Source organism: Dasypus novemcinctus, chromosome 15 (genome assembly GCF_030445035.2).
Source record: "Dasypus novemcinctus isolate mDasNov1 chromosome 15, mDasNov1.1.hap2, whole genome shotgun sequence".
NCBI classification, from domain to species: domain Eukaryota; kingdom Metazoa; phylum Chordata; class Mammalia; order Cingulata; family Dasypodidae; genus Dasypus; species Dasypus novemcinctus.
The window spans coordinates 92,517,688-92,539,752 of record NC_080687.1 but is presented as its reverse complement, the minus strand read 5'-3'; the positions used below and the strand labels follow the sequence as shown (position 1 = coordinate 92,539,752).

Below are 22,065 nucleotides of genomic sequence, written 5' to 3'. Positions count from 1 at the left end.
GCACATCATGTGGTGGGAACATCTGGGACCCACTTGGAAATGGGTTGTATTAATTGGTTTTGTAACTTTCTTAGTTATGTTTTGCTGTGCCTTATAATGTTGCTGTGGCCTTTGGGCCCAGGGTGCAGCCTTGCAGCAGCGAGCCCTTAAGACGCCAGCCGTTGAAGGGGTGGATGTAGGGGAGCTTGAGCCTAATAGTTAAAGGGCCTAAGCGTCCTGGATACTTCTTGGCCATATCTGGGAAACAATGACACAGCATAACTGCACTCAGCTTCCAGGGGATAGGCTTGGTCGAATGGTACACATGCCAGCCAATCAGTATACATAACATGATAGATATGCCACTGTAAGAACCAGTCATATATTGATAGTCATGACATAAGAGCAGCTCCCAAGTAAACACAAGAGTGGAGAGAACAAAGGAAGGGGGAAAGGAGCAGGGAATTAACTCAGGATGCATCAACTAAAAAAAAATTAAGTTAATTAAATTTAAAAATTACGCAAGTCAGAAGGCAAAAGAACAAGATCTTTAAAATATTGGAAAATAAACTGCCACTCCAGTGGGCTATACCTAGTCCTAGTCTTTTTTTTTTAGATTTCTCCCCCCTCCCTCCATTGTCTGCTCTCTGTGTCCCTTCTCAGTGTGTTCTTCTGTGTCTACTTGTATTCAATTCCCAGCCCTGGTACCTCAAAAAATAATAATACATTAATTATATCCTATCAGAAGGCATGAGGCCCTACAAAATAATTCTGGTACCATCTCATAACATATAACAAATTCCAGGTACAAAGTAAAATTCCTCTTGTTCCAGAATCATTAGTTAATATACATAGTAATCCTTTTAAATATATTTATTTGAACAGGTAATAAATTCAAATGGCACAAAATCCAAAGGATATTCAGTGACAAGTCGCCTTCCCAGGACCCATTACCCAGTTATCCAGGTCCCTCCTCAGAGTCTACCAAAGTGACTACTTTCTTATGTATCCTTCCTGAAATACACCATTCTTTAAACAGTAGATTATATTAAAATAAACTCAAAATATACCATTTTCTAAACAGTATATTAAAAATATGCTATATAGGCTCTCTCTACCTAGAGAAGCCCATATCAAATCTTGATGCATATTTCTATCCATCTCTCCCATTTCTCAGCAAGCTCTCTTCTTTTCTCCCATTTCTCAATAATTATTTTTACTGGCCTAAAAAAAAAATTTTATATATATATATATATAAAAGACTTAAAGATTTATTTTTTATTTATTTCTCTCCCCTTCCCCCCCTCCCTATTATCTGCCCTCTGTGTCCGTTCGCCGTGTATTCTGCGTTGGCTTGCACCATCTGGCGGCACTGGGAAACTGCGTCTCTTTTTGTTGAGTTGTCATGCTGCGTCAGCTCTCCGTGTGTGCAGCGCCACTCCCAAGCAGGCTGTGCTTTTTTCACGCAGGGCGGCTCTCCTTGCAGGGCGCACTCCTTGCACATGGGGCACCCCTACATGGGGACGCCCCTGCATGGCACGGCATTCTTTGCGCACTGCAGCACCGCACATGGGCCAGCTCCACACGGGTCAACGAAGCCCGGGGTTTGAACCCTGGACCCTCCATATGGTAGACAGATGCTCTATCCATTGAGTGACGTCTGCTTCTCTAGACTGATTTTTAAAATAACATATGCTTCCTGACTTCCAGGAATTTACCCCAATCGCAGGTCCATGGATAACGTCCTCATTTTCCATGTGCCACACATTTAATACTGTCATTTTAGACAGACCCAGAGGTATCATACAGGTGTGCTTACTCTGTCATCTTGACCAAAACTGTTTATTTTCTAATTTGCTTTAGAAAATAAAATCATATGAAAACTAACATTTGAGAAGCCACTACAGATACTTCAGGTATATTCTGTAATCTTGTTAAGTATAACAATGATTTGAATTTATGAAAGAGCATTCTATTTGATTACTTCAAGTACAAATACCAACTACTTTTCAAACAAAAAGACTTTTAAATACCAGGAGTGGGAAGAGGCTTCCTATTGCCTTATTGTCACTAACAGAAAACCACTTTCTTTCAAAAGCCACAGTGCAACAATTTAAAAGAAATACTTTTAAAGTAGCAAACAAAAGTTGCTTTTTAAAAGCAAATATATAAGAAGAAAAAAAGAAAAGAAAAAGAAAAAAGCAAATATACCTATACATTTTGAAGCTGGGTGGACCCCAGAAAATCATGTCCTTAGACCCATTCCTGCAGATGTGTGCCTACTGTAGGAGGGACCTTTTGATTAAAATGACTCCATTGAAGACCTCCGATTAGATTACTTCAATAAGGCCTGACTGGGGGTGGAGTCCTATACAAATGGGATGGCTAGGGAGAAGTAGTAGAGCGAAAAGGCCTCAGAGACAGAGATAAAGTCACGGAAGCTGAGAGAACCCCAGGAGAGCAAGAAGCTGAAATCAGTGGAACCTGGGAGAAAGGAAGCCAGAAACTGGAGCAAGGAGACCCAGAGGAGAAGGGGCTGCCACCATTTGCCCATCTTTGGGGAAAAGGCATCTCCTCATCCATGATGTCTTGATTTGGAGACTTTCAGGGCCTTGGAACTGTAAGCTTACAACCTAATAAATTCCCACTGTAAAAGCCAACCCATTTCTGGTATGTTGCTTTTGGCAGTTTTCAGCCAATGAAAATAATAACCCTGTTAGGTATATTTGCCCAGCTACCTTCTCTTCTAACAATGTGTAATAGAATGGCAAATCAAGAAGGGGTGTCATGTAGTTATAAATTCTGCTTCCTACTCGCTTCTGAAGAGGAGACTTACTGAATGCTACCCACTCTTTGAGCCTCCAGGAACAGACAAGACACCACCAGAGAGAGAAGAGCACAAATCTAGATTCCCAGTTGGCAATCCTGGACAGCTACTGTAAAGTTGTATGCAAAGAGAATGCTAACTTAAATAGAAATTGTAATAAACCATCCAGCTTTGCCAGCCGAGCACGGCCAAGAAGAAAAGCACATCTGTCTTTCTCTTCCAAGTTTATTTCTTGCACATTTGTGAGCTGGAAACAAAAATCACTCTTAGAAGCAACCGAATCAATAATTTCCTAAATGAAGCCTGACGTTACTTTCTCTGTTTGGAGCAAACCATTACAGAGGTAGAGACAAAGGCACAGGACCTTCCTCAGGGCACTAACCTCTTCTCTTACCTTCGGTCTGAGTGACACCTATTCCAGCTCAGGAGGATAGCAATCTAATTTATTATTTGAAGGTGTTCAATAATATAAAGCTAGTAAACAGTTTGCCAAGTGCACTTTATATTCATGATTTCATTTAATTCTCACACTTCCCTATGATATAAGTGCTATTACAATACTCATTGTATAAAAGAAGAAAACTGAGGCTAAAAGAAATTAAACATCATGTCTAAGGTCACAGAGTCTCTAAGAGACCAACCCCCTAACAGTATTACCTCCCAGTTCAGGGCAAATTATTTTAGCATTTTACCAAGAGTTATATTAAGTTAAAAAAAAAAAAAGTTCTGGGTAGAAGAAAACAATCTGCCTAATATTCTACTGCAAATTATTTTATCTAATATCAAATAAAAGTTACAATTCCTTTCCAAGATAAGACTAGCTCTGTTTCATAAATGAAAAAGCTATTTTCTAAAGAACTTAACTTTATGATATTTACTGAGCATTAGTTGGCCTCTTTCAGTCTTTCAGAAAGCAATTTATGGGAAGCAGATTTGGCTGAACAGACAGAGCATCTGTCTACCACAAGGGAGGCCCAGGGTTCAAACCCAGGGCCTCCTGACTCATGTGCTGAGCTGGCCTACGCACACCACTGATGCGCGCAAGGAGTGCCGTGACACGGAGCGGTATCCCCTGCATAGGGGAGCCCACATGCAAGGAGTGTGCCCCACAAGGAGAGCCACCCCACGTGAAAAAAAGTGCAGCCTGTGCAGGAGTGGCACCACACACACGGAGAGCTGATGCAGCAAGATGACGCAACAAAGAGACAGATTCCCGGTGCAGCTAACAAGAATACATGCAGACAGAGAACACACAGCAAATGGACACAGAGCAGACAACTGGGAAAGGGGAGAGAAATAAAAACTAAATCTTAAAAGAAAAAAAAAGAAAGAAAGCAATTTATCTTGTGAAAACGGTGAAACACAAAGAAAATCCTTTAGAGATATGCTAGCTGGACAAAATGAAAACTATTGAGGCATCCTTTTCCACCCCCAATGTTAAAAAAAGAGTGGTAACAGGGATAAGAATTCAATGTGAAAGCCTTCATACCAGGTATAAATGCTTAATAAATGGAAATGAGGGCTGTTGAGAGCTGAAGAACAATGAGGACTGTCCCTCTCAAAATCCCATGAGGGGTAAATAACAGGCTACCAATTTCACTCCCAAAGGAATGCAATTCCAAGGCAGGGTGTACCAGAAGACCTTCACTGAATCCTTGTCAAGCTCACCCCCTACCCATGACCTTTGCATTGCCTTTTTTTTTTATTTTAAGGATTTACTTTATTTATTTATTTCCCCTTCCCCCTCTCCCCACAGTTGTCTATTCTGTGTTCATTTGCTGTGTGTTCTTCTTTTAGTCCGCTTGTTGTCAGCGGCATGGAAATCTGTTTCTTTTTGTTGCGTCATCTTGTTGTGTCAGCTCTCCGTGTGGGCGGCGCCATTCCTGGGCAGGCTGCACTTTCTTTCACTCTGGGCGGCTCTCCTTACAGGGCGCACTCCTTGCGCGTGGGGCTCCCCTACGCGGGGACACCCCTGCGTGGCAGGGCACTCCTTGTGCGCATCAGCACTGCGCATGGGCCAGCTCCACACGGGTCAAGGAGGCCCGGGGTTTGAACCCCAGACCTCCCATGTGGTAGACGGACGCCCTAACCACTGGGCCAAGTCCGCTTCCCTGCATTGCTTTTTACTGCAGCTAGTATGTTCTTTCTCTAGTCCTTCCAAGGCTGGCTTCTTGCATTCCATCACTCAGGTCTCACCTTAAATGCCACTTTGTTAGAAAAGCTTTCCCTCCTCACCTAAAATGACACACTCCAATCCTTCTGTCACACCATCCAGTTTTAGTTTCCTTACATCATTTATCTCTATTTTAACTTACCTTATTTCTTTGTTGTTGTTTATTTTAACATGTTCATGACCTCCACAAATTAGGTCAGTTCCACAGGACAAGGGATCTTGCTTACTCATCTCTCTATCTCCAACTGTATGTTACATGACTGTATAAAGCAATTGATAGGTACTGTGTTGCATAAATATATGAAAGAATGGGCTGAAAATAATGATTCCATTTATTTCATTCCAAACCCTCTCCCTTCATGCTTATTGAAACTAAGAAACAGTTTATGTCCCATGACAATAACAAATTGGGTTATTTTCTTGTAGAATATGTCCCCCCAGCCTAACCCCACTTTCTCAGATATTATGAAGTTCAAGGAAGTACCAAGCTAAATCATTTATAAACAGATTGGAAAATTTATACAGCAAACAACGTCTAACTTTTATTCACAGCATGAAAGAGCTTAAGAGCCAAGCCCAAGAAATTTCCACCTGCTTCTTCATTTATTTCAGACCCACTTCCGGGACAGTATTCTAAAGGCAGACAAAGAAACCCAAGAAAGAACACCTGTATTTTATGGCTGAACATACAACAGAGAAAGTAAAGAGAACTTTTTAATCAAAGCTCTTAGCTCCTAAAGTTTGAGGGCAGAGGGAAAGAGAAAAAAAAGAAGTCTCTAAATGCAATCCACCTTTGACCACAATTGCAAATCCTGTAAAAAAGAATGCTTCCAACATCAAAAGTAACCATTTCCCTCTAAAGTAATCCTTCTAAAAGTTGCCTTCAGAACCACAAAACGTGTGTCAAACATCAATTCATAAGACTTCTTGCGACGATAACTAATTGGACTGAATCACACAAGAAGCAATAAAATACACACAAAACTGGTCTTTGGGATTAAAAATGTTTGACACTCAAGGCGAAAATCAGCATGACCCGGTACTGACCCGGCTTTCAAAACTATTTATTATTGTTGTTTTTTGCTCTGCAATTGGCCGGATACAGCTGATCTCCCGTAATTTGCACTTGTTTGAGAGGACGCTCTTTCTTCAAGGTGTGATGAGTGCAACTGTCCCATCAACATGAATTTATGCTCTCTCCATGCCCTTCCATAGAAAAAAAGAAGCTTGGTCACTCATGAAGGTGGCCACCAACCAACCAAGAAGCTGTCCCACAACAAACCGAAGGAGACAGGGGCAGCAGGGTCGCGCCTCGGGGACTGCAGGGACGCCCGCTGCGAGGCTCCCCGCCGACCGTTGCACGCCCACGGCGGCCCGAGGAGGGAGAAGGTCTGCGGGAGCCTGCGGCGTGAGGCCCGACAGCCCCGGGGGGTGGGCGTCTCCCACCCAGCCGCTGCCAGGACCGAGAAGCAGCCGACGGAGCCCCGGGGCAGGGGTGGGCGAGGCCCGGAGGAGGCCAGGGCCTGGGAAACATCCAGCCCCGCCGCCCGGGCCCCTCATCCGCTCACCTCAGCCGGCACGGGCAGGTTCTCCACCGCCGCCTTCAGCTCCAGCACCGAGTCCGTCTGCCTGTCTGTCAGCGGCGCCGTCGTGTCGGGTCTCCGCTCCCACAAGGCCAGCTTCTCCCAGGCGTCCCGCTCCGCCGCCGCCTCCGGCAGCAGCAGCGCCGCCTCGGCCATGGCCAGCGCCCCCGCGGCCCTCAGCGGCAGCGGGCTGGAGGCGACCCCAACCGGGACACCCGGGCCACTTCCGGGAAAGCAGGGGCTTCCAGCGCGGCACCAGGGGCGGGGCAAGCCGGCATCGCCTGACCCGGAAACGCTTCCCCAGTTTGTGGAAGGGCCAACGCCAGGACAGACGTGGCTTTAAGCTGGGAACAAATACATCCGGTTGGGATGGAAAAGAAAAGGGCGAAGGCTGCAGGCCGGGACCGAAATAAAGATGCCCCTACCGGAAGTGCATCGATAACTTTGTAGTTACGTGTTGTTGCGTCTGTTGACAACCGGGCTAAGTGGCCCTGCCGGCGGGGGCTTTCCTGAGCCCCGGGATCTCCCGCCTTCTGCTCGCAGCAGTGTGTTCCAGGTGGAGTGTGTGGAGTGTGGATTTCCGTGTTGAGGTGTAGGTACTTTCCGCTGTCAAGATCAAAACCATGAGCATAAACTTTAAACATCCAGTCATTATTCCCGTTAGAAAACCAATTTTTGGAAACATGAAACTCATATCAAACACCATTAATAGTCTCAAGTCACTGGAAAGAGCATAAATGTCCCAACACTGAAGAACTGATTCACTAATGCATGGCACAGACATGCAATTGGAATACTATTCTGCCATTTAAATCACGTAGATTTGAGAGCAAAATAATATTCTATCATAACCTGCTGCAATCAGCTCACAATAGGTTGACTCAAAGGGAACGCAACACAACTTTATGAAATAAAATAGACACAAGAGAAGAGATAAAGATGGGACCGGAGACTCAGCTTCTGGAACTGAGAGCCTGGACCCTAGTTTTCACCTCATATTTATTGGAAACCAGCAAGCATCTGTTTGCTATTAGAATTGCAACATCATTTACAATAAGGAACAACTGCAACATCTACCATAGAACAGGTGTAATATTTACAATAAGAAACAGGTAAGCCAGTTTCCCACATTTCCCCCTTTTTGTTTTTGCAAAGTCTACACAAATGATGTTTCACTGATTAACAAAGCTTCCTGCATGAGATTTTCACTTTTAAGTTTGAACAGTGCTCTTTTTTTTTTTTCCCCCTCAATATATTCAGTTCCAGGATTGTTCAAACTTAAGAGATATACATCAAGGTACATTTATATATCACAGTTCATCAAATCACTTAAGTACACAATGTTTCATTAATAAAGTTTGGATTAGCATTCAAGTATTTTATCCATCATCCATAACTACATAGATTATACAACAAACAATAAGATTTCCAACTAGCAGACATTTAATGAATAAACTTTCATTTCTTACAGGCTTAAGATTTCCTACCAGCAAGGCTAATAGGACAGTACTTGATCAAAAATGACCTCATTTTCCCCAATTTGCATAGTTTGAGGCATAGGCAATGATAAATCCTTACTTCCCCATTTTGGGCTATGGGGCAACTGGAAGTTTATCCCATAATTTCAGTGCCTTCCTTGGTCCTGCTCTTAAGCGTCTTCCCTGGGCCTGGGGCCACAACTCAGTGTTGAATTTAAACTTAATCCATCATTGTGAGGACTCATTTTTCAGGCAGAAAACAATAGCTGGCTTGTTCTAAGGGTCCCAAGGCAGGGTCTGTAGCAGTGAAAGCATACTTTGCCCCTTCCAGGAGCTGGAGGGTGATGATGTCATAGTCATTGACGTGAGCATTAAAGCCACAAGCAGTTGGTGAATAGCAGGCAGCAGGAACTGTGCTAGGCACCCGAAGGTCTGATATTCATGATATTTACTTTTTCCGGTGGAGCCACTCTGATTCCTCTCAGGTCCCAATTTCATGGCTCTGAATCTTCATGAGGCATCTGCCTCAACAGTCCTGAAAGGGGTGTTAGAGGAGTGGGCAGGGACATGACAGTTACCTGTCACTGCTGGCAGGTGTCCCAGATGTTCTTCCACAGATCTCTCCCCCATAGAGAGTGATTCACAACAGTCCATCCTTTCTATCTTGTTTTTAGTATTTGCAATCCACCCCTGGATAGGGATGGCAGTCTTCAGAGTGACCAGACACTATTGGGGAAAGCCTTTGACTTTCAGCAGGGAGTCCTATGCTGCACACATTTTTATATTGTACTTATAGCCCCTTCCCACAATTGTGACTAAAACCCGAGGGGTACTCAATTAGATAATGTTGCCTTTGCAACAAACCCCACTCAAAGCCAGTATTGGTACTGGCCACATCCAGATCGCAGGCTATGTCAATATCCACCTTCTCCCCGCCCCCCCCCCTTTTTTTTTTTAAAGCAGCCTGCTGGAAGTCCTCCTGCTCCCATGAAGGACCTTTCCCAATTAACACATCTCAGTGAGGGATAAAAGACTTAGTATTCCAACAATATTACAAATTCTTTTAACATGAGAAAACATTGCACTTTATCAATTACAGCAGAGATAGTTTTGTCTTACCCAACTAAACAACAGTTAAGAATTTGATAGAGTAGCAGGGATCTTACAGCTTTTCCCAATTGGTGACATATTCATAAGATACCATTGTCTCTGATGTATCTTAGTAGGGTCACTGCCACAGGTTTCTTCTGTGCAGCCAGATTCATTACCATCAGGCCAGGGCAGAAAGCCTTGAAGAACTGCAGAAGTCCATTGCTGACCTTTTCACAGGGTTTTTGTACTTTTTGTATTCATTCAGGCTTGTTTTACTTTTACAAAACACATTATCTTACTGAATACTACCACAATACTTTTACAACTTGCTATATGCATACTAGTTCTGTTCTGCATGTCTCCATTTTCTGATTTTATAAAACTAAACATTTTGTTTTAGGACAAAACATACCTTATTAAATTTCAGTTAGCATTCCCACAAACTTTTTACCTTTTTCAATATTTGCTTAACTTTTAAATCCTTCATTTTATCCTATGAAGAAAAAGAAATTCATTTCAATTTAAGAACTATTTTTTATGAAGACTTATAGTAATTCTATTAATCGAGATTTACAACTCTAGAGATCTCATTAACATTTCAAACTTGGGTAATAATATAAGTGCTTATTTAATTTTTTGGCCATTTGAATAGAGCTCTTTCAGAAGTTTTTATTTATACCATCCGAGGTATTAAAACATACATTGACATTGAACGTACTGACAAACACAAAAACAATTACAACACACCAACAGAAACAAAGTTTACAATTTGACTCATAATTCTTACCTGTCTGGTATAGCTGTTTTTTTAAGCTCTCCATCATTTCACATCTTAGATTTTACTGCTTTTAGGATTTCTTCTGGAATCAGGTTGCCTGTAACATGCAAGCTTGTTCTTGGAAACACTTGTTAGTAATCAGCAACCAGTTAGGATAAACTGAGCAGCATAAATACGCTTAAGCACTTATTTAGCAGTTTAGACAGATAGTTAAAGAGTAGTCATCCAAAAAATGTGTGTTAAGACTACACTAAGACTTGAAGTTCAGGAGTAAGCTATTGATTCAAAACTGAAAATTCCTTTTAACACCTTGATAAAAATTTTGTACTAATTTTATTAATTTGGCTAAATAGACCCCATCAGAATTAGCATGAAAACAAAATCTCTCCTTGATAGTCACAATCAATTACTCCTGTATGCTCTCTAACTCCCTGTGCGGTAAGACTGCTTCTCTCGAGAAGTCCAACCATGCCAGTTGGTAAAGGTCCCTTTATTCCCATTTTTACACAGTCGGGGTGTCTCTGGGAGGCAGAATAACAGGTTCTGCCACAGGAATATCCACAGCTGCACTTCCTGCTGTGGCAGGGGAGAAGTCCACGGCCCTGCGGAGAATCAGGGAGTGTGGGGATTGCTCTGCTGAACCAGGAAAGCCCCCTTTTGGAGCGGCCGGAGTGGGCCGGTTGGAAGTTTCCTTACAAGGGGGTGCCGTTCTTTGATAATTAGACCGACAAAGGCCATACCAATGATTTTCTTTACCACAGCGTAGACACAGCTCAGGTCGTTTCAGAGCAGAAATATTCTCTCCAAGCACCATTGTTTTTACCTCAGACCTTTTCCAACAATCTTTTCTCATGTGACCAATTTTTCCACAACTGAAACATTTTCCAGAGAACCTCACTGATTTTCATCCCTGCCATAGCCTAAGCCATCATTGTAGCACGGTGGCCCTCCATCCCTACGTTCTGGCACAATTTAATATATCCAGTCAAATCCACTTTACCTTTCATAATCCCAATAGCTTTCTGACAATCCTGATTGGCATTTTCATAAGCCATTAGCTGCAAAATGGTATCAGCAGCTTCTAAATTATTGACCTGTTTTTTGATAGCCTCTTGTAATCGAGCAATAAAGTCAGGGTAAGATTCTTTAGGCCCTTGTAATATTTTTTGAAACGACACGGAAGGTTGGCCTTTAGCCTCAATTTTTTCCCATGTCCTTAAGCAACAGCAAGGACCTGTGTGATGGCTTGATCATCCCTTTTAATTGCTGATCTGCTCCCCACCCAATCCCCACCTGCACTAACTGATGCAAGGAAATGGGGATATTGTGGGCTCTACTACGAGCAGCCTGAGTCTCTACATGATCTGTCCACCAGGTTTTGAATTGTAAAAACTCTCCAGACCCCAGGGTAATGTGTGCCAACGCGGACCAGTCAGCCGGGATCAGCCTGGAGCCTTCAGTAAGACCTTGCACAGCACCATAGGTAAAAGGAGAATTTGGGCCATATTGTTGCACTGCTGCTTTTAACTCTTTCAAATTTTTAAATGGGAAGGGTTCATGAGTGAACTTGTAAACTCCATTCGGGTTTTGAGGATCCACTCTGGGAGCTACTCTTTCTTGTATGGTAACTGGAAAGGCCGGTTGGAGTGCCTCCAAGTCACCCTCCCTTCTAGCCTGTAAAATGCCCTCTTGTAAAGCCGACAACTTTGGCTGACAACTTTGGCTGAGCGTAGAGGAGGAGACGGAGGAGGTGGAGGGGAAAGTGACTTTCTAAAGTCAGTTAATGAAGGAGCTGAAGGCAAAATGACTAGATTTTGTATCATCAAGAAATTCAATAGGAGAAACTTCCTCACATTCTCTATTTTCATTTTTCTCTTACCTTCTGTTAGAGTTCTAAAATAGATTTAACAATAGTCAAGGTGGTTTCTATAATCTCTAAGACTTCTAACATACGAGGCTCATGGCCTTGGCTCCTCCTGCTTTAAGGAGCTCTTTTAGGAGACAGACATATGGGCAATATTTTCTTGAACTGTCTCCATTTCCCATCATGACCCTGCTAAAATACCCGAGAGTGTCCTTACTCACCGAGGACTTGGAAGGCCTTCTAAACCACTCGGGCTCTCCAAGGGATGCTTCTTCCCCTCGAGCCCCACGCTGGGTGCCACTTGCTGCAATCAGCTCACAATAGGTTGGCTAGAAGGAAAGGCAACACAGAACTTTATGAAATAAAAGAATAGAGAGAGACACAAGAGAGGAGATAAAGATAGGACCAGGGACTCACAGCTTCTGGAACTGAGAGCCTGGACCCTAGTTTCTACCTCCTATTTATTGGAAACTATCAACCAGCTGTTTGCTATTAGAATTGCAACATCATTTACAATAATAGGGAATAACTGCAACATCTAACACTGCAACATCTACCATAGAACAGGTGTAACATTTACAATAAGAAACAGGTAAGCCAGTTTTCCACAATAACCTATAGAATAAAATAAATACCAGTGAGTCCTCAGTGGTAGAAATAAATAAGTGAATAGATGAATTCAGAAAAAGGGACAAGTCTGCCTTACAGAAGAATTTCAGTTAATAAAAGTAGAGAGAATGAGGGAAATAGAAAATCACCATTAGAACAGCACAGTAATAATTGTTGCAGGCGTGATTTAAGGATGGATGCTAAAGGTTAGTTGGTAAAAGTTTGAGGAGAAACAGAAATTTACGTAGTCTCTAATTATCTCCCTCAAAATAGTTAATTAACTATCAAGGGGGATAGTAAAACTATACAGTGGAGAACACTTGCAAACACCACTGTCACCAAGTGATCGAAGGCAGTAGCAGCATCTCAAACCCCCTGCCGAATTCACCTCAGGGGCATTCTTGCCAAAAAACGCAGAACTTCACCCGAATCATGAGAAAACATCAGACAATCTCAAATTGAGGAAGGTTCTACAAAATAACTGATCAGTAGTAGATCAGTACTCTTCCAAAATGTCAAGGTCATGAAAAAGGGAGACCGAGGAGCTGCTGTAGATGGGAAGAGACTAAGCAAGCATAAAATTAAGTGCATCGTGGATCCTGGATTGGATTCTGGGGTAGAAAGAGGACTATGGGAAAACCTGAACAATACAAATGAAGTCTGCAGGTTAGTTAATAGTACTGTACCAATGTTAATTTCCTGGTCTTGACTTTTTTTTTTTTTTTTTTTTTTGCAATAAGTTTTGCATTAAAATCAGAAAAAAAAGTTATTATGAAAAAATATTCACCCTCACTTCAGAGCATCGTTTGCCTATCACACCAACAGACCACGACTTCCTAAAGTCATGCTGGGGCTATGTAGAAACTGTCTTAAATGTTGTTCTATTTACCTTTGTTAAAAGCACTTTTTCTTTTTGAGACCAGACTGAACTCTAGGGCTGTGCATCTCAGAAATAAAATTAATCCTGTGGAAGTTTTGCATGACAGTTCACCAGACAAAATTTTCTCCCCCCCCCCCCCCCACAAAAATGTGTTTCAAGTGCAGATTTCCTCTAAACATTATTTTTAATTCTTTAAAGTATTTTCACCAACTTGTGATTCCTACTAAAAGGATGCAGTGGAGGTTATGGTACCCATGGAGAAGCTCTGGGCCAATGCCGCCATGAGCGCAAATGAAGGGCTGAGCAAGGCAGATATGCAGCACAATGACACCTGGTCTACCTGATTGAGGAAATGAGGGCATCAAAGTGGGAGCAGCTGTCTGAGGGATCCAGCAGTCACTAGCTGCCTCTGCGGGGAGAGGGGCGCAGCGGGGAACAGGGTTCTGAACCTGTTGAGCTGTAGGATACAACAGAAACAGCCAGGATGATCTGCTCCGGCTTGTTCATGAACAAAGAACTCTATCGGCAAGCAACTCCTGAACAAATTGAGCGGAACTTCAGAGCCCCTGAGGACCTCCTTTAGCAGGTAGGGGTGGGGGTGGGGGGAGATAATGAAACAGAGTAACAGCAATTTATATGGCTGTTTTAATTTTGCAGAACACTAGCACAAAGTATATACTGAATGCTTCTTCTGCCTCAGACCTTTCTGTTATGGACAAATACTGTTGAGTTCCCACCCCCAAATTTTTTTTTCCTGTAATGGACCAGATTTTAAACTCTGTCCTCCAAGGCAAAAAATATCCTCCAATTTCTAGCAGGTGATTTTTCTTTTTTTTTTTTTTTAGGAGGTATCAGGGATTGAATCCAGGTCCTTGTACATGGGAGGCATGCATTAAACTACTGAGTACATCCTCTCCCCAGTGAGAGCTGGTTTTTTCATTTGTTTGCTTATTTTTAGGAGGTACCAGGTTAATCATTCAACCCCCTTCAGCAGGTGATTAACTTATTCCCAGAAGTATTTGATAAAATGACAAATACAGCTGCATTTTCTACTACAATTCTTAACATATACTTGATTAAAGTTCTGGTAATTATTCACATAAAACCACTCACATTGATATAGTAAGTACTGGTATTGCATGTGTCTATACATATGTACATACAAGGTACATATATGCATTCGGATTGTGTGTAAGAGAGACAGACAGAACAAGAAGACAGGATTGCTAAGGCTGGCTTGGAGAACTGGACAAAGAGGAAATTAAAGGAGTCTCATCCTCAAATGATCAAGGTCCCCACCTCACATATATAGGTATTTTGTTTATAAGCTGTTATGTGAATTTCATCTTTCATGTCTTATACCAGGGGGTTATGATCTCCCATTTACAGATAAGCCAGAGCAACACAGGAGAATGAAGTGAATTGTGGAAGGAAAAGGCCACTTTTATGCATTGTTGGTGGGGGTTGATATGCTCTTTCTAGAGGGAGATTTGCCAGTATCTATCAAAGCAGAGGTTGGAGAAATGGAAAGAGAGAAAACATAGCTTTGTTGTTTATTTTTTAGGAAATACCAGGGATTGAATAACAGGACCTTGTACATGGGAAGCAGGCACTTAACCACTGAGCTACATCTGCTCCTAGAGATAATTTTAAATGATCTAAGCAAACCCTTTCGTTCTACAGATGAGAAAACCGGGGCCTGCAGAAGTGAGAGGTCCACCCTGTAGTCTACAAGTGCTTAACGTCAGTGGTGAGACTAGAACGTAGATATCCTGACTTCTGAGACAGAGGCTCTTTGCACTGCTGTAATGTTTCTCCAAGTTGAATGATGTGCAAAGCCTTCAAAAAAAAAAGTGCCAGTTCCCAATGTTGATGTAAAGAAATACATTATGTTGGTAAAATATGGACAAAAATTAAACTTGACATAAGCTTTGCATTATTTGCAACTATTTGTACCAAAATAGTTTCACGTTACATGCCCACAAAACTATAAAAACAATAGCATTCAAATTAAAACCATGAATGACTGGAGCAGGTGTAGCTCAGTGGTTGAATGTGTGCTTCGCATGTACAAGGTCCTGGGTTCAATCCCCAGTACCTCCCAAAATAAAAAAAATTAAAATTAAGAAAGAAAAAAACATGAATGAGATGGATGATGTCGTTTTGCAGGAACTCTGAATTGCTGACTGCTGCCACGTAGATGCTTTGGAGTATTGGAAACTGAGGCACAGTGGCCTAGCAAGGAGAGGCATGCTATCTCCATGGCTACGCTGGTGACCTAAGGAATGCAACGGTTGAATGCTTGATGGCTATCAGGACGCTGTCACAGGCAGAGATAAAAATGAGCACATGGGAAACGGACTTTGGCCCAGTGGTTAGGGCGTCCGTCTACCATATGGGAGGTCCGCGGTTCAAACCCCGGTCCTCCTTGACCCGTGTGGAGCTGGCCATGCGCAGTGCTGATGCGCGCAAGGAGTGCCGTGCCACGCAAGGGTGTCCCCCGCGTGGGGGAGCCCCACGCGCAAGGAGTGCGCCCGTGAGGAAGGCCGCCCAGCGTGAAAAGAAGCAGCCTGCCCAGGAATGGCGCCGCCCACACTTCCCGTGCCGCTGACGACAACAGAAGCGGACAAAGAAACAAGACGCAGCAAATAGACACCAAGAACAGACAACCAGGGGAGGGGGGGAATTAAATAAATAAATAAATCTTTTAAAAAAAAAAAAAAAAGAAAAAAAAATGAGCACATATATTTTGTAGTAAATAGAACACTTAGACTTTGCACCTTGAGATAAGATATTTTGAATTCCTTAGATCATGAGTAATGGTACTAGTTAACTGCATGTTGCTGCTTGTTCTCGCCTAGACTGGGGTATACAGAGAGTTCCTTGTAAACAATAAAGTTGTCTAATGAGTTTGTGTTCTTAGACCCCCTGATCCCAGTCTTCTCTTTGTCTTTCATTCCCAATACTCTCTGGAGGACATTTCCGACAAGGTGACTCACAAGAAGAGATGTGCTGTCTCCATGGCTACTGTGCCTCGATTTCCAACACTGGAGTTCACCATTCCTACGTAGAAGTGGCAGTGGGCTCAGTTCCTCTGCCATCTGAATTCTGAAGTCTTCTCTCAGACCAGATCCCACATGTCATTTTGCCTTTAATTGAGTCGTGCATACATTTGTGTATTAAAGCAGGCCTTGTTCCTATTTAGTACCTTAATTAAAATAGTCTATATAGCCCAACGAGGAGGGTGTAAGTTGAAATCACGTAGCAATCCTAAACTACAAGACCGTCCTGGGTGGCGGACTTGGCCCAATGGTTAGGGCGTCCGTCTACCACATGAGAGCTTGACCCATGTGGAGCTGGCCCATACGCAGTGCTGATGCGCACAAGGAGTGCAGTGCCACGCAGGGGTGTCCCCGCATAGGGGAGCCCCACGCGCAAGGAGTGCACCCATAAGGAGAGCCGCCCAGAGCAAAAGAAAGTGCAGCCTGCCCAGGAATGGCACCGCACGTGCAGAGAGCTGACACAACAAGATGACACAACAAAAAGAAACACAGATTCCCGTGCCACTGACAACAACAGAAGCGGACAAAGAAGATGCAGCAAATAGACACACAGAACATACAATCGGGGTGGCGGGGTAGACGGGGAGATAAATAAATAAATCTTAAAAAAAAAAAGACCCGTTGCTGATCCAGAATCCGCATGTGTATTTTTTAGAGTATTGAAGTGAAAGCACGCACATAAAATACTTGTCCACAGGCTCCAGTTCGAGAAATATTGCACTATATTCCACTGCCTGCTGCCCTAAGGTAGAGACCGTGGTGAAACTCTGCTGCTGCTCCAAGTATGAAATTCCACATTCCAGAATCATTCCTTGCTGCTTAAGGTTTTCCACTCATTAATGTCTTGGAAAGAGACCCTTTTGAATGAAGAAAGAAAGGCTTGCGGGATAAGGCATAATAACGGGGCACCTGGTTAAGGACAGAGGGAGGAAAGGAAGGTGATGGGTTTGCAAAGACTTCCTTCCTGTGGGTCCTTCATAGAGACGCAACCTACAGCCCTTCTCAATGACTGAAACCAGAGCCCTGCAAAGGACCATGCTAACGCTGTAGCGAGAATAGCTAACGTGGGTTACAAAGCACCTCTCACCTATCAGTTTCACCCAGGGAGGAAGTGGGTGGATATTAGTAGTATCCTCATGTTATGAATGAAGAAACTGAAGTCCAGGAAGGATTGTGACCCATTTCAGATATTGGCTAATAAAAGGCGGACCTCGGTTTGGATCCAGGATAGTTGCCAAGACCTTCTCTTTTCCACCAACGCAAACATTAGGGAACGTGAACTGCCTGAGGCAGAGGTCCAATTTGAACTTAGTTCCTTGTTGTGTGGGACAGTTCAGTCCTGAAGGCAAGGGTTAATGACTGGCAGAAACACCTCTGAGAGGAAAAGACTTGAAGCCTCGTTACATCCTGCTCTACTACAAGGACGAATTTGAGGGCTAAAACACAACATCATTGCATCTAAGAGGAGGAGCAGTGAAACCCGGGCTCCTCAGATCATGCTCCATTTTACCTCCTTGCTTATAAAACACGAAGTCACAACATGGAATAATTTAAAGCACACCTCCACGTCTGCAACTACCTCTTGAATTTTCAGAGCTCATTAATTTGGAATTGCTGAATTTCTTTATGTACAACCCCTAGCCCATTATCAAAATAACTGTTGGTTTTGTTATAGCTTCATCTAGTGTTTGAGATCGGTTTATCTTTTCAAATGATTTCCTAGGTGACTCACTTGATGAATTTCTCCTTCACACGGTGAAATGTCTACATCACCTTAAACCTTGACAACTTGAACAGTAGCTATGACTATTTTATTTTATTTTTTTTTTTTTTTTTTAAAGATTTATTTATTTATTTAATTCCCCCCCTCCCCTGGTTGTCTGTTCTTGGTGTCTATTTGCTGCGTCTTGTTTCTTTGTCCGCTTCTGTTGTCGTCAGCGGCACGGGAAGTGTGGGCGGCGCCATTCCTGGGCAGGCTGCTCTTTCTTTTCACGCTGGGCGGCTTTCCTCACGGGCGCACTCCTTGCGCGTGGGGCTCCCCCACGCGGGGGACACCCTTGCGTGGCACAGCACTCCTTGCGCGCATCAGCACTGCGCATGGCCAGCTCCACACGGGTCAAGGAGGTCCGGGGTTTGAACCGCGGACCTCCCATATGGTAGACGGACGCCCTAACCACTGGGCCAAAGTCCGTTTCCCATGACTATTTTATAATAACAGGAAAATCGCTGCCCTGGGTCAGACAAATGGTCCCCAGCTTACAATTGAGAATTGATATTCAGAATTAAGGCATGTTTTGAAGAGAGACATAATTACCTTCCAAGATTTCAACCTCAAAAACTATAAGCTGCATCTTTGCTAGTAATAAAATGAAAACAAGTGTAATAAAAACATTATCACATTTTGGTGATGGAATAAACATTGGTGTGACAGTTTGAAGCTTTTGTGACTCCCAGAAAAGATCATGTTCTTGGAGCTAATCCATTCCTGTGGGTGTGGGGCCCTTTGATGGGATTGGATTCATTTGGGGACCTTTGATTCATTGTTTCAGTGAGGCGTGCCCCAGGGTGGGTCTTGGTCCCCTTGCTGGGATCTTTTATAAATGGAAGAAACATTTAGAGACACACAGAGAAGGAAAGCTGCCATTTTATCCTGTCATGTGAGAAAGGACTCCAGGATTACCTGTAGCTGCAGAAAGACAGAGAAACCCTGAGAAGATGAGAGAGGCCAGAGACTGGGATCTGCTGAGCAACCCAAGAGACTAGTACCAGGGAGAGACAAGCCACAGACTTGATCTTCCAAAGCTGAGCTCAGGGAGAAAGTGAGCCAGAAGGGGAGGGAAGGGGCCTCAGCAGAGACTGGTTGCTGTTTTGCCTTGCCACACAACAGGAGTCCAGGATCTGCCAGCAGCCAATCTTTGGTGAGAGCATCTCTGATGATGCCTTGATTTGGACATTTTCACAGCCTTGAAACTGTAAGCTTTTACTCTAACAACTTCTCATTATAAAAGCCAACCCACTCCTCATATTTTTGCATTGGCAGCCTTTGGCAAACTAAAACAATTGGTAAAACATCTTTGGGAATATGTATCAGTAGTATTAAAATGTTCATATTTTTTACTTCCTCTTCTGGGACTTTTTAGTACATTGATCATCTTAAACATTGGGGAAAAAAAAAGCTTTTCTACAAAGATGTTCATTCACAGTATACCAAAAAGAACTTTGGAAACAATTTTCATATAGAACTATGGTATATGTGTTTGATGGACTGTTAGGCCGTCATTTTAAATTGTTTAAATTTTATTTGTATTTTCTGTTCTTTAAAATGGTTTAAATTAGCATGCATTATAATATGTACATATTTTTTAATTATTTATTTTTTTAAATTACATTATGAAAAATATGAGGTCCCATTCAACCCCACCGCCACTGCCCCCCACTCCCCCCACAGCAACACTCTCTCCCATCATCATGACACATCCATTGCACCTGGTAAGTTCATCTCTGAGCATCACTGCACCCCATAGTCAATGGTCCACATCATAGCCCAGACTCTCTCACGTTCCATCCAGTGGGCCCTGGGGGGATCTATAATGTCCCGTAATTGTCCGTGAAGCACTATCCAGGACAACTCCACGTCCCGAAAACGCCTCCACATCTCATCTCTTCCTCCCGTTCCCCACACCCAGCAGCCACCATGGCTACCGTTCCCACACCCATTCCACATTTTCTCTGTGGACATTGGATTGGTTGTGTCCATTGCACACCTATGTCAAGTGAGGGCTTAGATTCCACATGGGTACTGGATGCACTCCTCCCGCTTCCAGTTGTAGACACTCTAGGCTCCATGTTGTGGTGGTTGACCTTCTTCAACTCCATGAATATGTACATATTTACATAATTATTTCTGTATATGTTTGTTGTATGTGTGTGTTGTACTGTGTCAGGATCTCAGAACATAACCAACCAGGTGGCAACATGGACATATCTTGAAGACATCATGTTGACTGAAGCAAGCCAGACACAAAATGACAAATATTGTATGACCTTGCTATTATGAAACACCTACAAGAGCCAAAATTCATGGAGACAGATGGTTTAAATGTTACCAGAGTAGGGGATGGGATGGAAGATGGAATTATAGCTTAATGAATAATAGTTTCTGTTTGAGGTAATGAAAAGGGTGAGATAACAGATGTTGGTGATGGTAGTGAAATATTGTGAAAATGATTACTACTACTCAATTGTATACTTGAATGTGGTTAAAATGGGAACTTTTGTGCTCTGTATCAGTTACTGCAATAAAAAGTTAAAAAAAAAAAATGAGAAAGAGATCTAAGTCTCAGACAGGATGAGCAATTTGCTGAGGACACACTGCTGGTCAGCCATGAAGCTAGGAGGTCTGCTCTCCCTGACTGAAATGTCCTTTTTGCAATATCTGCCATCCTGCCTTACCAGGGCTGGAGAAACTGTGTCCAGGCTGTAGGGTACTTCTCTCTTCTCCTTCCAAAAATATTAGAGTTAAAATATTAAGTGACGAGGAGGTCAAATGAAGTAACAAATAATTTAAATCAAATAAACAAAATTAAATGTGTTGTTAAGAAATGAAAAGATGGATGGGAAACGGACTTTGGCCCAGTGGTTAGGGCGTCCGTCTACCATATGGGAGGTCCGCGGTTCAAACCCCGGGCCTCCTTGACCCGTGTGGAGCTGGCCATGCGCAGTGCTGATGCGAAGAAAGAGCAGCCTGCCCAGGAATGGCGCAGCCCACACTTCAAACAAGATCTTTAAAAAAAAAAAAAAAAAAAAAGAAATGAAAAGATGGAAATTAGCCATATGCCATTCAGCAGAAATGGGATTTTCATGAATTTTAAAGGCAGTATCTAAAGGCTAGGTATCCTGAGCTCTGTTATAGCTAATCTCTCAGTTTCTTTGGGTATGTGAACACAATATTTTCATAGAACTCAACTCAGTCCAATATATAGAAAGGGAGAGTAAAGTAAAGTAAAGGTGTGACTAAGAAAATTCATTTCATGTTTATATTGGGGGAAATTTTTAAATGTACTGTGATGGCTAGGCTATTGTGACTTGAGCGGGTTCTGAAGGCACGAATAAGTTACATGAGGAAGTGGCCCAAACGCCCATGGTCACCGCCCCTGCCATGTTACCTTCTCTTTCCCAGCCCACAGCTTTGGCTTCTTGGGGAGTCCCTTCCAATCAGCTGACTGAGGAAGAGAAAACTCGGGCCTGGTTTACAGATGGTTCTGCATGATAGGCAGGTACCACCCGAAAGTGGACAGCTGCAGCACTGCAGCCCCTTTCTGGGACATCCCGAAGGAGTGTGGTGAGGGAAAATCCTCCCAGTCAGCAGAACTTCGAGCAGTGCACCTGGTTGTTCATTTTGTTTCGAAGAAGAAATGGCCAGAGGTGCATTTGTACACTGATTCATGGGCTGTTGCCAATGGTTTGACTGGATGGTCAGGGACTTGGAAGGAACATGATTGGAAAATTGGTGACAAGGAGGTCTGGGAAAGAGGTATGTGGATAGACCTTTTTGAGTGGGCACAAAACATGAAAATTTTAGTGTCCCATATGAATGCTTACCAGAGGGTAACTTCAGCAGAGGAAGTTTTAATAATCAAATGGATAAGATGACCCCCTCTGTGGGTAATGCTCAGCCTCTTTCCCCAGCCACTCCTGTCATTGCCCAGTGGGCTCATGAACAAAGTAGCCATGTAGGTAG

The 22,065-nt window shown here is 43.0% G+C and overlaps 1 protein-coding gene across 1 annotated transcript in view; it reads right to left on the bottom strand.

Moving 5' to 3' along the window:
* The window catches only part of COG3 (component of oligomeric golgi complex 3), a 70,430-nt gene extending 63,482 nt beyond the window's left edge, over window positions 1–6,948 (bottom strand). The window contains exon 1 of the mRNA XM_004457857.4: window positions 6,548–6,948. Within this exon, the coding sequence (XP_004457914.1) occupies window positions 6,548–6,718 (171 nt within the window). The 5' untranslated portion in view covers window positions 6,719–6,948. The remainder of the gene's footprint in view (window positions 1–6,547) is intronic.
* Window positions 6,949–22,065: the final 15,117 nt, after the last annotated feature.